The sequence below is a fragment of the Delphinus delphis genome, chromosome 15 (genome assembly GCF_949987515.2).
Source record: "Delphinus delphis chromosome 15, mDelDel1.2, whole genome shotgun sequence".
In the NCBI taxonomy this organism is placed as follows: Eukaryota; Metazoa; Chordata; class Mammalia; order Artiodactyla; family Delphinidae; genus Delphinus; species Delphinus delphis.
In genome coordinates, this window is record NC_082697.1 from 52,607,255 (window position 1) to 52,623,715 (window position 16,461).

Here is a 16,461-nt window from a genome sequence, read left to right on the forward strand (position 1 = left end):
AGACCGCAAGCTGTCCCTGTCCCACTAAAGTGGGCCCCTCCTCCAGTGTTCCTCATTCCTCCTGCTCTCTGCAACCCTATGTCAATCTGCAGTCATTCTGCAGATTTGTATCTGGCTCTCTTGCTAAACCAGGCTCAAGGCAGGGCGCATACTTTTCTGGTGAACATTGTATTTAGGGCCTAGCTTACACTGGTAGGTTGTCAAAGAAGTGCTTTTTCAGTGACTCAGTTAATGAACAGATCGAATGAGTTTGGCTGCCCTGCTCCCCTTTCAATGCCTCTGCGGGTCCTGAGGCTGAGGCGGGGTAGTACAGATGCTGGTGGAGGTTTCACAAGTCCACGCAGACACTGGTCAGTCTGCCGGCTGTGTCCTCTGGGCCTTCATTTCTCTTCTGTAAAGCAAGCAGTAGAGGGAAACGGTCCAAATGCCTGGGGAGCTCAACCCACCAAGTAGGGCTGGGTGGTTATTTCTCTGGTTTCCCTTCCCAGCCTTTGCTGCGGGCGGTGTCACCTTTTCTCAGCAGTGTCCAAGTCTTATATGACCTGGGGTCCACAGAACTGCCACGTTCCTTCAAGGGTTTCTTTCCAGCCTGTTTTGCGATCACCCACGTCTCGAGGCCTCTGCACCCGGGGGCCCAGGAGGCAGGAAAAGAGTGTGGGAGAAGGGGCCGGTCTTCCTGCCCTAAAACTCAAAGAAGGAACACGTGGGTGGCTGCACTCACGTTCTGGAGAGGAACGGCATGTGTGCAGGGGTGTCAAATGTTGCTCCTGGCTGGCGGGCGTAGGGGGGGTCCTCTCAGCCCCCCCCCACTTGACTGGGCCCCCCACCACTTTATGCTTCCTGTTGGAACTTTCATGTCCTCAGGCAGCTGCCACCCCAACCCCAGTCCCTGAAACAAAGCACTTTTCTTTTGGAAGCCATCTGTGAGAACAATGGCCTTTATTTAAAAAATAAACTTTCTTGTAACACAAGAAAGGATCACTGTGACTATACCTCCCGTCCCCCCAGATGGGGTTGAGAGGTGGGCAGGGTCACAGTCCTGCAAAGTCCCCTTTGTGCTGCTCCAGCCACTGGTCCAGCGTCCTGGCCTTGGGGTTGAGCCTCAGGCTCAGTTCGATGTTGCGGTCAGGTTTCAGGGCATAGAAACGGAACATATTGGCCAGGTCCTGGGCGCCGGGGAAGCCAAGCTTCTCGTAGTCCTCGGGGCTTATCTGGAAGCAGAGGGGAGTCTCTTAGGGTCGATCGGCATCTGCAGTACCCTGACCACGCTGTTGACACCTCAGTTCCTACCCTGGTCCCCACTAAGTTCACCTGAAAACCAGTCTATTATAAAGATGAAACGTCAAAAACCACTGTTCTAGGGCAATTTAAATCCTGTTCTTCCAAGATGATGAGATGAAAACTTCTCAGTCCTTTCCAAATCAGAACTATGCTTACGTCACTTCTTGCTCAAAAAACCAAAGGTGTTCCCCTTTCCTGACCGAACTGAATCTTAACTCCTCAGCTTCCAAATCCTCCATGACTGCCTCAGGCTTTCTTTGTTTAGAGAGTAATATGCAACCATTTAGTGCATGTTTCTAGTGCGTTCATTGGGAGCATTTACAGCAATTGTTCCATTCAATCCTCACAGCAGCCCGAGGAGGGGGATACTCTCCATATACCCACTTTACAGATGAGGAAACTGAGGCAGAGAGGGGTCAGGGGCTGGGCCTCCAGTCACACACGGGTGGGTGTTAAGGGCTGGGAGCAAGATCTGAGTCCAAGGTCTGACTGGCCCGTCCTGCCATAGCCTCTCCCCCATCATTGCTCTGCTTGGGTCTGAGGGCGCTCTACAGGTGGTTTTTGTCATTTAATGACTTGGAGTAGCCCAGATTTTCATAATGAGAAACAAGAAACAAGGCACCTGGGGGTCTGGACAGGAAGACAGAGTAGGCAAGGTGAGGAGGGGACTCTGCCAGGCCAAGAAGAGGGGACCAGGATGGGGCCTAATCCGGCCTCCTTCCCCTCCCCGAGAGAAGCCCAAGACACCCTGCGTTTTCCCTCCTTGCTTTGGCCCCTACTGTCCCCTCTTCCTGGAACCCTTCCTTACCACTTGATCAACTGACAAAACCAGAAGTTTCACTCAGTGGCCACACCTGGCTCCTAAGAACAGCACGATATAAACGTTCACAGTGAATGAATTTGGCTTTACGCTGCTCAGAGTGCTAGGGAAGCCCTAGATGCCCCTTCCCTTCTACCCACAAAGCCCCTCTGACCGCGGCTGCCAAGTCCCAAGCCTGGGCCCTCCACCTTGGCATCTCTCACGGTCTTCCTGGTATGCCTGGAGAGCAAGGCAGCGTACTCCTCCACCGTGTGCCTGCAGGTGCTGAGCCCGATGTTCTGGCCGATGTAGTCTTCGGGCATCTTCAGCAGGCTGAGCACCACGGGGCCCAGGTCGGACACAGACATGCCGTCCATGGGCACGTCACCCATGGGCAAGCCTGGGAGGGAAAGAGGGACGTGCTGGCACGCGTCTCTGAGGGGTTGGTCCCCACCGGCCAGTCGACTGGATGTGTGCACAAGCCAGCACCTGGCACGAGGCAGACACCTCCGGTGTCAGCAGGAGAAATGAGTCAGGAAATGGGACACGATCGAGCTGTGCCACCTGGCAGGCCATTCAAACCCTGGGAGCCTGGCTGTGCTCTTCCCAAGGCGGGGAGAACCCTGGGCCTGCTGCCCCTCTCAGGCCTGAGACGGGAACAAGGGGAAGGAGAGGAAGGCTTTGATAGGCACCTCTGAGAACGGGAGCTCCCAGGGTTCAGGCCCCCGTACACTTCGTCAGACCCGAATCCCTGATAGGGACGCCTGTGGTGGGGGGTGCTCCAAACACCAGCTCCACCGGCAGGAATGCTCGATCAGCTGAGGCCAGGGCTGACCCCAGAGCAGCATGACGGGTGCTGATAAACATGTTAAATTAACGAGTGACTCCACCTGCCAAGGTGTGGTCTTGGGGATGGAGAGGCAGAGCTGTGTCCTGATGAGGCACCTGGAGCGCTCAGGCCCTGCCCTATAAAATTTCCGTGGCTGCCCATTCAGATGGGCCAGGGAGCCTGCCGGGGTGGAGCCTGTTCCAACTTACAGACGGAACACAGGTGAATCTGATTATGGCTTTGCAAATCTCTGGTTATGGCTTTGCAAACCCGTGTGCCAACACAAGGACAAGACTGCTCACCAGCAGGTGAGACCCAAGCGAGGGTGAGCGGCGTTCACACAGAGGTGAGAGGCTGGGAGGGCTCAGACCCCTCCTGCTCCGCCTGCTGAGCCACCTGCATTAACCCACTGCCCCGCCGGCAGGACACAGGTCGTACATGGTTCCCTCGAAGCTGTTTACGGATTTGCAAACAGATGTTGAGAAGAAAGTGCTTTCCTATTTCGGGAAATCTACAATTGGACCTCGCTGTCCAAATCCTCTCCTTATTTATGAAGCAGTAACGATAAGCACACTCTCTCCGTAAAGCTCTTCGACAGACAAAGCACTGCATCCCCAGACTCGGCAGATTTTCCCATGGCCCCGGGGAAGTCCGAGTCATGCCCATCTCACGGGACAGGACGCAGAGGCCCAGCGTGGTCACATGCATTGCTCGCAGTCACAGCCTAACGTGAGCGAGCCAGAGCTTGGACCCAGAGCCCTCTGAGGACAAGCCCAGTGGGCCACCACGGCTCCACACGGTGAGAGGAGACACCCGAGGAAGCGGGGAGGGCACTCACTCAGCAAGTAGCTCTTTCCATCTGGGGCTTTCTGGGGCAGGAAGCAGGAGAGGAGGTTCTCGAAATAACAGGGCAGCCGCACGCTGGTCATGGGGACGCCAATGTCCCGGAAATATTCCTCCACCTCCCCTTTGCCATCAAAGTGTCCTGCTGCCAGTCTCCCTGCTGTCAGCTTCTTGATGTTCTCCAGGCCACTGTAGACCACGTAGTGCAGGCCCAGGCGCTTCGCCAGATCGGCCAGCAGCTTTCCCTGGTGGGCAGGGAAGGAGAAACCACAAAGCTCAGAGGGAGGATGTGTGTCCCCATCACAGCACTGGCTCTCCCACCCCAGAGGCCACTGTGCCCGGTGCCAAGAGCCCTCTGATAAGGCTCCCTCTTCCGTGTGCGGCTCACATGGCGCCACACGCTCTACCACGGGATTATAAGCTTCTCACCACTCGCATAGCCTTAGCGCCCCTTCTCTAGATCGTCTGGGTCGTTCCACCTTCCAGTGTACTGGACCACAGCCCACCGTGTGCCACGTGGGAGGGTGCGCACAGAGGCTTCCGCCTCTGCCTGCTCTCAGAAAGCATCTTGTCCCCGTGCTGGGCCGTCTTCCTGGGAGAGCCCCAACCATCCCCTAGGGAAGTGCTACGGCTCAGCAGTTAAGCACACAACACAAACCACCTGGGCTCCAGACCAGCTCTGCAGCACACTGGCTGTGCCATCCAAGACAAGGGGTCTAACTGTTTTGGCCTTGTCGGTTAAATGGGGACAGAAACACGACCTGCTGCACAAGGCTGTGTAGGGTGCTGGATGGTGGCCTCCCAAAAGATATGTCCATGTCCCAAACCCCAGAACCTGTGAATGCCACATCATTTGGAAAAAGGTTTCTGCAGATATTTTTGTTAAGGAACTTGAGATCATCCTGGATTATCCTCCTGGGCCCTCAACCCAATGACGAGTGTCCTTATGAGAGATGGAAGAGGAGACACAGAGAAGAGGAGAGGCCTTGTGTAAACAGAGGCAGAGCCCGGAGTGATGTTGCCTCACGGAGAGCTGGTACCACTGGGCGCTGGAAGAGGCAAGAATTGGAACCTCCCTTGGAGCCTCCAGACAGGGCAGGGCCAACACCTTGCTGTTGGACTCCTGGCCTCCAGAACGGGGAGAGAATAAATTCCTGTTGTTTTAAGCCACCTGGCTTGGGGTCATTTGTTATGGCTCAGGAGGTCAGGTTGACGAGATCTGCGTGCACCAGAAAAGCTGTCTCTGTCCACTCTCTGAGATGGGCTTCCATGTAAGACTGTACCTAAAGAAAGGCTCAGGGCTAAAAACAAGTTTGGAGACCAGTGGTCCGGTCCAGTCTCCCTTTATTGTACACAGGAGGAAAGACCAGCGCGGGGAAGTCACGTCCACAGCCACAACGGTGGGGAGCTGTGGATGAGGCAGGACTGAAAGCCGACAGGCACGGTCTCAGCCCAGTGCCTTTGCTGTGGCACCAGTCATACCTCCCACAAATACCTGAGTGCCTGCTACGTGACAGGCCCACCGCAAGTGTCCCCACCTTCCAAGAGACTTTAAAAAGATGCATGTTCCTCTCACATCCCTCCCCCCACCACCTGGGCTCAATAACCACCCAACCAGAGAGAAGCTGGGTGGAAAACAGAATAAAGAGAAACAGAAAACATCTGAAAGGGGACATGGAGGACTTTTCGGAATGATGGAGATGTATTATATTTTGATTAGAATGGTAGTTACATGGGTATATTTATTTTCAAATTTCATTAAATTGTACAATTAAAAAGTTTACTTTTATTTATTTATTTATTTTTGGCTGCACTGGGTCTTCGCTGCTGTGTGTGGGCTTTCTCTAGTTGCGGAGAGCGGGGGCTACTCTTCGTTGTGGTGCGCAGGCTTCTCATTGCGGTGGCTCCTCTTGTTGCGGAGCACGGGCTCTAGGTGCGTGGGCTTCGGTAATTGTGGCACGCGGGCTCAGTAGTTGTGCTCGCGGGCTTTAGAGTGCAGGCTCAGTAGTTGTGGTGCACGGGCTTAGTTGCCCTTTGGCATGTGGGATCTTCCTGGACCAGGGATCAAACCCACGTTCCCTGCATTGGCAGGCAGATTCTTAACCACTGCACCACCAGGGAAGTCCCTACATTTGATTTTAAGAAAATTATGGGTCAATAGAGTTTTTTAGAAAGTGTAAAGAGTCACTGGATGACACAAAGCAGATTGTGGTTGCCTGCGGCTGAGGAAGTGGGGAATGCGGAGTGACCGCTACCAGGTATGGTGTTTCTTTTGGGGTGATGAAATGTTCTGGAATTAGGTAGTGATAATGGCTGCACAACTTTGTGAATATGTTAAAAACCACTGAATTGTACACTTTAAAAGGGGGAACAGGGACTTCCCTGGTGATCCAGTGGTTAAGAATGAGCCTTCCAATGCAGGGGATGCGGGTTTGATGCCTGGTTGGGGAACTAAGATCCCACATGTCGCGGAGCAACTAAGCCCGTGCCTCAACTACTGAGCCGGTGAACCAGAACTAGAGAGAAGCCCACGTGCTGCAACAAAATATGCCGCGTGCCGCAACTAAGACCTGACGCAGCCAAAAATAAATAAATAAATACTTTAAAAACAGTAATAAAATAAAAGCTTTAAAAACAAAAGGGTGAACAGTATGGTACATGAATGATGTCTAAAAGAAGTCATCGGATGAGGAAGCGGCCACCTTCTGCCCTCATCAAAGTCTAGGAGGGCTGCATAGAAGAGGAGGGGAAAGGCCTGCAGTGTCAGTGGTCAGGCAGGGGTCAGCCCCTCTCTGGCAAGTTGGAGCTGCCCCACAAGGGCAAGTAGAGACCTGGGAGCACCTTTGAAGATGGCCTGCTCCTGCCCTGGCTTCCCCATGCCCTCCCGCCTGCCCTTACCTGCTTGACCTCCTGCTCCTGGCTGCAGTTCTCCCAGTAGTTGGTCACGATGAAGGTGGCGTGAGCCCCGATCAGGGCCAGCTCCATGCTGGCCTCATCATCCTGGTCTCCCTGCACTACTTCTGCACCTTGCAGCCTCAGCTTCTTCGCTGCCCTCTGCCCAGGGTCCCGGGTCACCACTCGGACCCTGAATGTCCCATCTTCCAGGAGTGTCCGGGCCACTGAGCCCCCCTGGGCACCTGCAGAGAGGCAGAAAGACCCGCAGGGTGGGACCAGCCTGGGAGCCTGCCAAGGGTGAGGCCCTGCAGGGAATCCTCCACCACAGCAACACACCTGGCACTTTTCACCTGTGATTCCCACTGTTTTGCCTCACACAATCTTGTAACTAACAGCTTCATTGAGATAGAATTCACATACCGTAACATTCATCCTTTTATTTTAATTTTATTTTTTTAAATACAATTTTAAAACAAATTATTTATTTATTTTTGGCTGTGTTGGGTCTTCGTTGCTACACGCAGGCTTTCTCTAGTTGCGGCGAGTGGGGTCTACTCTTTGTTGTGGTGCACAGGCTTCTCATTGCAGTGGCTTCTATTGTTGCAGAGCACGGGCTCTAGGCACATGGGCTTCAGTAGTTGTGGCGCACGGGCTCAGTAGTTGTGGCTCACAGCTCTAGGGTGCAGGCTCAGTAGTTGTGGCGCACGGGCTTAGTTGCTCCGCAGCATGTGGGATTTTCCTGGGCCAGGGCTTGAACCCGTGTCCCGTGCATTGGCAGGCGGATTCTTAACCACTGTGCCACCAGGGAAGCCCACGTTCACCCTTTTAAAGTGTACAGTGCAGCAGCTTTTAGTACATTCAGAGTGTGCAACCATCATTGCAGTCAATTTTAGAACATTTTCATTGCCCCAGAAAAGAAAGTCCATACCCATCAGCAGCCACTCCCCATTTTCCCTTCCCCTTTAGCCCCTGGCAACCACTAATCTACTCTCTGTCTCTACGGATTTGCCTATTTTGGACACTTCACATAAATGGAGTCACACAATATGTGGTGTTTTGTGTCTGGCTTCTCTCACTTATGTTTTCAAGGTTCATCCATGTTTTAGCAGTCATCACACTTACACCTTTACAAAAATTTTAAAATGTATTATGAAATATTTTTTAAATATTTATTTATTTATTTTGGCTGCGCCAGGTCTTAGTTGCGGCATGCGGGTTCTTTAGTTGCGGCATGCATGTGGGATCTAGTTCCCTGACCAGGGATCGAACCCGGGCCCCCTGCATTGGGAGCGTGGAGTCTTAGCCACTGGACCACCAGGGAAGTCTGTATTATGAAATATTTAGCACATACAAAAAAGGGATACTAACACCCATAAGCCCACCGCTTAGCTTAAGAAATAAAGTATCACCTATACCTTAAAAAAAAAAAAAAAAAAAGATTGAGGGGAATTCCCTGGCAGTCCAGTGGCTAGGGCTCTGCACTCTCACTGTTGAGGGCCTGGGTTTGATCCCTGGTTGGGGAACTAAGATCCCACAAGCTCCGTGGCACGGCCAAAAAAGAAAAAAAAAGAGAGAAAATTATTAAAATCATCAAAAGAAAGAAAATAAAAATCATCCATAAATATATGTATAAGAACATTGGCTGCAAATAAATAAATAAATAAATAAATAAATCCACTCCTTACCAAAAAAAAAAGAACATTGGCTGCAGTATTATTATCCATAGTGGAAGTTTATGGACAACCTAGATGTCCTTTGGTAAGAACCTGGCTAAATAAGTGCTAAATCCATACAAAAGTGATTAAAAAGAATGTGGCAGGGCTTCCCTGGTGGCACAGTGGCTAAGAATCTGCCTGCCAGTGCAGGGCACACGGGTTCGAGCCCTGGTCCGGGAAGATCCCACATGCCACGAAGCAACAAAGCCCGTGCGCCACAACTACTGAGCCTGTGCTCTAGAGCCCACGATCCACAACTACTGAAGCCCGTGTGCCTAGAACCCACGCTCCACAACAAGAGAAGCCACTGCAATGAGAAGCCTGCGCACTGCAACAGAGAGTAGCCCCTGCTCGCTGCAACTAGAGAAGGCCTGCACTCAGCAACAAAGACCCAACACAGCCAAAAATAAATAAAAATAAAAATAAAATTACAAAAAAAAAAAAAAAGAATGTAGCAGATCTGTATGCACGACTTATGTGACCACAACATGTCCTGGAGTGGAAAAGGCAAACTGAAGAACTACAGCTACCCTCATACAGTACTGGTGGGAATGTAAAGTGGTACAGTCGCTTTGAAAAAGTCTGGCAGTTCCTCAAAATGCTAAACACGGTCACCATATAATCCAGCAATTCCACTCCTAGGTATAGTCCCAAGAAAATTAAAAACATATGTCCACACAACAACTTGTATGTGAAGGTTCACAGCAGCATTATTCACAATAACCAAAAGGTGGAAACAAATCAAATGTCCATAATGGATGATGGATAAACACAATGTGGTATATCCATATAATGGAATATTATTCAGCCATAAAAAGGAATGAAGTACAGATTCATGCTACAATGTGGATGAACCTGGAAAACAATGCTCAGTGAAAGATGCCAGACACAAAAGGCCATGTACTGTATGATTTCATTTATATGAAATGTCCAGAATGGGCAAATCTTTAGACAATAGACTGCCAGTTTCCAGGGGCTGGGGAAATGGGGAGTGACTGCTAGTGGGTATGGGTTTTTTGGGGGGGGTGATGAAATGTTCTAAAACTGATTGTGATGAGGGTCACAGAGCTCTGTGAATATACTAGAATTGAACACTTTAAACATGTGAAGTGTATGGTATGTGATTTATACCTCAATAAAGCTGTTATATATTTTTAAAATATATACAGTAAAGAAAAAAACAGGTGGGGTAAAAATAAAACACTCCCATTTAATAAACAGTATCTTTATATACCTAATTTGTCTGGAAGGATACTCAAGAAACTTTTTTTTTTTTTTTGCAGTACGCAGGCCTCTCACTGTTGTGGCCTCTCCCATTGCGGAGCACAGGCTCCGGACGCGCAGGCTCAGCAGCCATGGCTCACGGGCCCAGCCGCTCCGCGGAATGTGGGATCTTCCCAGACCGGGGCACGCGGTATGTGGGATCTTCCCGGACCGGGGCACGAACCCGTGTCTCCTACATCGGCAGGCGGACCCTCAACCACTGCGCCACCAGGGAAGCCCTACTCAAGAAACTTGACAACAGTGATGGATGGGGTTTCGGGGACAGAGGTGGGAGGGAGATTTAATTTTGATATTATGTGCAATCACCTGCTATTCAAAGCTAAGTAATTTTTTAAAAAAATTCAAAGGGAATCTGCTCTCAGGTCCTGCCCCACGGCCCCACCGTGAGTCAGGGGTCCCAGCCATCTCATCGCTCCCTCCAGGACGCCGGGGACGTCTTCTGGAGCTGAGGGGCGGGCGCCCACGCTCTGCGGGGTCGGACCGGCCTGACCTCTGCCCTGGGCTGGCCTTGGTGAGGGGTCCTGCGCCTCGGGGCCCCCGTTTGGGGTTTCGCTTACCTGTGGCTCCAAACACGACCACCAGTTTCTTGTCTGCCATGAGGCCGGGAGCCGGAAATTAAGTCCGGAGAGGTCTGAGGGCCGTGAGAGGTGCACAGTCGGTGAAGGGGTCGGGGGTGCCTGCCCGGAACGACCCCGCGCGCGCCGGGTAGGACCAAGGGGGCGGTCCGGCCGGGAGAGGTCGGGACACCGCGACCCCCGCCCCCTCGGGCCCGACCCTCCCGGGTCCTACCTGCACCCGCCGCCCGGGTCCCCCAGGTCGGCTGTACCTCCTAGCCGCGGCCTAGGTGGGAAACGGTCCGGGAAATAGGGACCCCCGGTTTTGCAGCCGAGTCCACCGCCGAGGGGAAGGATGGAAGCCTGCGAGCGGCGCCGCCCCCCGCCCCCAGCACCAGCTGCAACCTGGCAAAGTCACCCCTTCCCGGCGACCCTGCGTGAAGGGACCCCAGGCTGGCCTGCTTCCGAATCCCAGCCGTCTGGGCCCTGACTCTGCGCGGAGCTGACCCGCCACCCCCCTCCGCGGACACAGATGGTTCGTCCCAGCTCCGGCTAGACTCAGCCTCAGGTCAGAACCCGCCAGCCCGACGCCTGCGTAAACCGAATTTGTGTAAATCGGATCTAACCGAAATGTACACGCCGAGGGCTTCTTAGCCGGATGCTGGGGGTCATGACTGTGCGAAGCAAAAATAAATACATAAACACATAATAAATAAATAAAATTTTATCTTGCATGAGCATCTGAACTTTGATATACGGGTGTCACCCAAAGACAAATAAATCTATATCTGTGAGTCTTAATACCCAAGGCTCTGTTTGAGTTCTTGTATACCTGACTCACATTTGAGGTTGCTACTACTTGCCCGTTTTGAATTCTATTTAACAGGAAGGAGATCTCTCTCTCTCTTTCTTTCTTTCTTTTTTTTTTTTTTTTTCTTTTTTGGCCACAGGCAACGTCATGTGGGATCCTAGTTCCACGACCAGGCATTGAACTGTGCCTCTGCAATGGAAGCGGGGACGGCCAGGGAAGTCCCCAGAAAAGAGATTTCTTTGTGTTCAACTAAAACTCAAAAATGGCCCTCTCACTCCTCTTCGGAAATTTATTGCTGACTGGATAAAAGCATTCATTTTTTTCCTTTCATTCATTCCAAAATGTGTACTGACTCCTCAGGGAACGTCAGCTTCCTGACAGTAAACATTCTGTGTTCACTGCTGAGTTCCCAGCACTTAAAATAGTACCTGGCACAAAGTAGTCGCTCAATAAATATTTGCTGACTGACTGGTTGTCTAAACATCTACTAGGAACTGGAGTCACAGGGAAATCAAAGTAAAACTGGTGCTGTTTTCCCGAATCTAATAGTGGAGATAACCCACCAGGTAATGTGTATTTTATGTATGTAAAATATTGGTCTTTATGTGTTGTAAGATGCATTTATTTTAATAAATACTCATTTATGTTTGTGTTTACAAGTGAAGGTGGTGTCTAAATAGAATGTTTAAATCTTGCATTGTCTCCACACCCTGTTATGTATGTCTCTGAGCTCAGACTGCAAAGTTTGCCAAGAATACCTTCCTCCCACCACCTTAGATAGGGCTGACTCCTACTCATTCCTTAATGCGCCACATAACCACCACTTCCTCCAAGAAGCCATCCCTGACCCCTAGGCTAGGGTAACTACTATTTCACTCCCATCTCTATTCCACTGGCAACATTGTCTCTACCATATTAGACCCAGGGCTTCTTAAGAGCTGGCCCCATGTCTTTTTTGTCTCTATCTCTCTCCCTCCTGGCACAATGTCCAGCACTTAGTAGGAACTCAATAAATACTCACTAAATGGAACACAAGTGCATATTATTCTGATAAAAGATGCGGTTTTTCTTTAACTGCATGGGTTAAACCACAAAACTCGATGTTCCGAGGTCTCCACTTTAAGGAAATAAATCCAAACAAGGAGATCCCTAGTGGGACCAGCTGCATAATATGCAAGGCCCAGTGAAAAAAGAAAATGTGGGGCTCCTTGTTTTAAAATTACCAAGAACAGTGATAGCAGAGCATTAAACCAAACCCAAGGTCCTTCTGAGCCTGGGACCCAGTATGACTGCTCCAGTCATAAGCCCATGAAGTTGATTGGCCCTGGTCCCTAGGTTTGAGAGTAGAAGCCCAGGGCCACGCTGGGGCCTGAGCAACTCCAGTGCCCTTTGGCCTTGCTGAACCTGAAGCTTGGAAATCAGTGCAGGCAATGAGTGGCAGGGAACAGCATCTCTGCCCTGGGCTTCTGGTCAGTGGTGCTGGTGCCAGGGAGCTGTCCTGAAGTTGGTGGGCAGACAGGCAGCCTGGGCAAAGGTCTTGTTTCTTGAAGCCCCAGCTACCCACCTCAGGCGGTTCCCTGAGGCCTGAGGGAAGAGATTTGGCTATTGACTGGCATATGATCAGCCGTGACTTGGCACCTCCTGTGGGACTTTATATCTGACAAAGGACTTCCAGCAAAGCACTTGCCAGCAGCTCACTCAGCCAAGCGACATGTACTAATGATGATAACAGTGGGAACCCTTCTCTGGGCTTCTCCTACATGTCAGGCACAGACTTAGCCCCACATTATCTCATTTTTAACTCTAGAGCAACCCCTCCTTCAATCAGTGCCACTCGATTTAATTCAATTTTACGTGTGCGTGTTTGGGGCAGGGGGCAGTTTTAAGATTCATTCATTTTTTTTCTTTTTTTTTTGGCCACGCAGCATGGGCATGCAGGATCTTAGTTCCCTGACCAGAGATGGAACACATGCCCCCTGCAGTGGAAGCACGGAGTCTTAACCACTGGACCGCCAGTGGTTAAGATTCATTCTTTTATTATTTTTTTAAGTTAATCCTGTTGTGTTTTTTGGGTTTTAAAAAAATATTTATTTATTTATTTGGCTGCACCAGGTCTTAGTTTTGGCATGTGGGATCTTTGTTGCCGCATGCGGGATCTAGTTCCCTGCCCAGGGATCAAACCTGGGCTCCCTGCATTGGGAGTGTGGAGTCTTAACCACTGGACCACCAGGGATGTCCCAAGATTCATTCTTTTAAATTTGATTTTGATAGCATAATGCATTTATTCATTCTCATAAAAAGTTTAAATGGTACAGATATATAGCACAAGTGAGCCTTGACATCCCTCTGTCATTCTAGTGTGTAAACCTTCCCTCTTTTGGATGCATTTACATGCCTAAACATGAACATGTAGAAAGATAACATTTTGCAGTTAAAAAAATAAAACAGAAAACAATTTTTAATATAAAAAATAAAAGGGATTGTTGACTAAAAAAATTAAATAGTCAATCTAAGAAAGAAATGGAAAATTTTATTCTCATCAACCTGAGCTCTGAGAACTGTTCCAAAGAGGTAAGGGAGGAGGCCAGAATATATGTGATTTTGATGAAGGGTTACATGCAGTCAAGCACACATCCTGGGAGAAGCCTACTGCTATTCATGAGGAACAGATATCTTAGTTAATTGTTTTAGTGCTTTTCTAAGTATGGGAAGATACAGGAAACTGGGTTCTTAAAAATTTCTCCTGAAAATATCTGAGGGCCATTTCTGTCAGTTTTCCTAGAGCACAAAGTGCCTCATCCTGATCTTTGCTCTTTCAGGGTGGGTTGTAGGTCAGTGACTCTAGTGGCTAATGACAATTCTTGTAGAACTGGCTGGTGGGCAACATTCTTTATTTTACAATCTCCTCCCTTTCAGTCTTAATTTCAACCAAGTTTTGGGAGGCATTTTGTGACCAGTTTGTCCCATGGAACTAGGAATGCTCATTCTCAGGTCAGGATTTCATTGATAGGCCACTTAATGTACTATTACTGGACTAGGCCCTGCTTAGAGTAGTCAAAAGCCTCTGGACCACCTGTCTTACAGTCTGTCATGGTCAAGGAAATGATTCCCTCTTGTTGCTTCTTCCCATATGTAGAGTTACACTATTACAATCATTGATCTTCTAGAACTATATATAAGGTCAATTGTTTCAAGTTGCTTAATCGTCATTAATTTGATCTGAGGCTCAGTCACACATTTGGTAATGCAAGAAACATTAATCTTGTAAACGTAGAATACAAGTAATTCAGCTAGTTACATTAATAAAGTCATAAATAAATATTTAAGCTAAGAACTTCCATTAGGTGCAACCCAGTATCTCCCCAAGATATCTGCATCCTGACCCCTTACAGGATTGAGAAAGGAATGTTATGGTCTCAGGAATTTCATGACTGGCTTCAGAAGGGGAAAAATTGGTATTTATGGTTGAGCAGGTATTTCTGCCGCTAGGGAGGGCTGGTTAATGCATAAAGCAGATACACATAATGCACACTAGAAGGGAGGGAGGAGGCCCAAACAGAATTTTTTTTTTTTTTGGCAAAGTTGTGACGCTTGTGGGATCTTAGTTCCCTGACCAGGGACTGAACCCGGGCCCTCGGCGGTGAAAGCGCAGAGTCTAACCACTGGACGGCCAAGGAATTCCCAGAATTTTTCTTGTCTCAAAATGTGAATTTTTACTTCATCAGTATCATATTGAATATATTTTTCCCCCGAATTTTATTATGAAAATTTGTGAACATAAAAAAAACTTGAAAGAACTCTATAGTAAGCAGCTATATATTAATACCACTTTCATTCTTTTTTTTTTTTTTTTTGGCCATGCCATGTGGCATGTGGGATCTTAATGCCCCAACCTGGGATGGAAATCGCACCCCCTGCAATGGAAGCATGGAGTCTTTTAAAATTTTTTTAATTATTGTTTTAAATAACAACAATTTATTTAGTTTTTAAAATAAATTTATTTATTTATTTTTGGCTGTGCTGAGTCTTTGTAGCTGCGCGAGGGTTTTCTCTAGTTGCAGTGAGCGGTGGCTACTCTTCCTTGAGGTGTGAGGGCTTCTCATTGAGCTGGCTTCTCTTGTGGAGCACGGGCTCTAAGCCTGAGGGCTTCAGTAGTTGTGGCTCTTGGGCTTAGTTGCTCCGTGTCATGTGGGATCTTCCTGGACCAGGGATCAAACCTGTGTCCTCTGCATTGGCAGGCTGATTCTTAACCATTGGACCACCAAGGAAGTCCAAAGGGCAGAGTCTTAACCACCGAACCTTCAGCGAAATCTCACCACTTTCATTCTTAACATTTTGCTATATTTGCTTTATCAGATATCTATCTAGCCATCAACTAATCTTATTTTTTTATGTTTTCTCTAGTGAGTTGCAGACATCAGTACTCTTTTTTTGTTTGCGGTACGCGGGCCTCTCACTGTTGTGGCCTCTCCCGTTGTGGAGCACAGGCTCCAGACGCGCAGGCTCAGCGGCCATGGCTCACGGGCCCAGCCGCTCCGCGGCATGTGGGATCTTCCCGGACCGGGGCACGAACCCGTGTCCCCTGCATCGGCAGGCGGACTCCCAACCACTGCGCCACCAGGGAAGCCCCATCAGTACTCTTTACCCTTTAACACTTCAGCACACACATTGTTTAGAGTTCAATATTTGTTTTTAAGATTAAATTTACATACTATCAAATGTATTTTAAAAAAATTTTATTGGAGTATAGTTGATTTACAATGTTGTTAGTTTCAGGTGTACTGTAAAGTGAATCAGTTACACATATACATATAACCACTCTTTTATTAGATTATTTTCCCATATAGGTCATTACAGAGTATTGAGTAGAGTTCCCAGTGCTATACAGTAGGTCCTTATTAGTTACCTATTTTATATATAATAGTGTGTATACGTCAATCTCAATTTCCCAATTTATCCCCCCCCCCCCCAGCCTTTTCCCTCCTGGTAACGGTAAGTTTGTTTTCTACATCTGTGACTCTCTTTTGTAAATCAGTTCATTTGCACCATTTTTTTTTAAATTCCACATGTAAGAGATATCATATATTTGTCTTTCTCTGTCTGACTTACTTCACTCAGTATGACAATCTCTAGGTTCGAATGTATTTTTGTATTTTCCTACAACTTGCTTTTCCCCCTTCTACTTGATGTCCGCCCTTCCTTTTTTTTTTTTTTTTTTTTTTTTTTTTTTTTTTTGCGGAATCCTAGTTCTCCGACCAGGGATGAAAGCGGCCGAGTCCTAACTACTGGACCGCCAGGGAATTCCCTGCCCTTCCTTTTTATTCGGCACAGCTCTGTTGAATAGATGTGCCCCTGTCAACCCCAACCCCATCGTCTTTTGATAGACGTTAAGGTTGTTTCAAGGTTTTCACCGAAATGCTGTTGCAATGACCTTCCTTGTTTGTGTCTCT

At 48.8% G+C, this 16,461-nt stretch overlaps 1 protein-coding gene across 2 annotated transcripts; it reads right to left on the reverse strand.

Moving 5' to 3' along the window:
* Positions 1-928: 928 nt before the first annotated feature.
* On the reverse strand, positions 929-10,724 carry NMRAL1 (NmrA like redox sensor 1). 2 transcript variants are annotated; one of them, XM_060033023.1, is made up of 6 exons: positions 10,473-10,724; positions 10,204-10,277; positions 6,651-6,889; positions 3,748-3,997; positions 2,290-2,480; positions 929-1,211 (listed from the first exon to the last, which is right to left on the reverse strand). In XM_060033023.1, exons 2-6 carry the CDS (start codon positions 10,241-10,243, stop codon positions 1,032-1,034), a joined length of 900 nt encoding a protein of 299 aa, XP_059889006.1. In that variant the 5' UTR covers positions 10,244-10,277; positions 10,473-10,724; the 3' UTR covers positions 929-1,031. The 2 variants fall into 2 exon arrangements, with proteins under 2 accessions (XP_059889006.1, XP_059889005.1); XM_060033022.1 differs by having other exon boundaries at positions 10,436-10,724.
* Positions 10,725-16,461: the final 5,737 nt, after the last annotated feature.

Coding starts and splice junctions, on each gene's coding strand:
- NMRAL1 (XM_060033023.1), bottom strand. CDS start 10,243: ATGGCAGACAAGAAACTGGTGGTCGTGTTTGGAGCCACAG. Junction 6,890..10,203: donor GGTCGTGTTTGGAGCCACAG/GTAAGCGAAACC, acceptor GCCTCTCTGCAG/GTGCCCAGGGGGGCTCAGTG. Junction 1,212..2,289: donor AGACCGTGAGAGATGCCAAG/GTGGAGGGCCCA, acceptor CTCTGCTTCCAG/ATAAGCCCCGAGGACTACGA.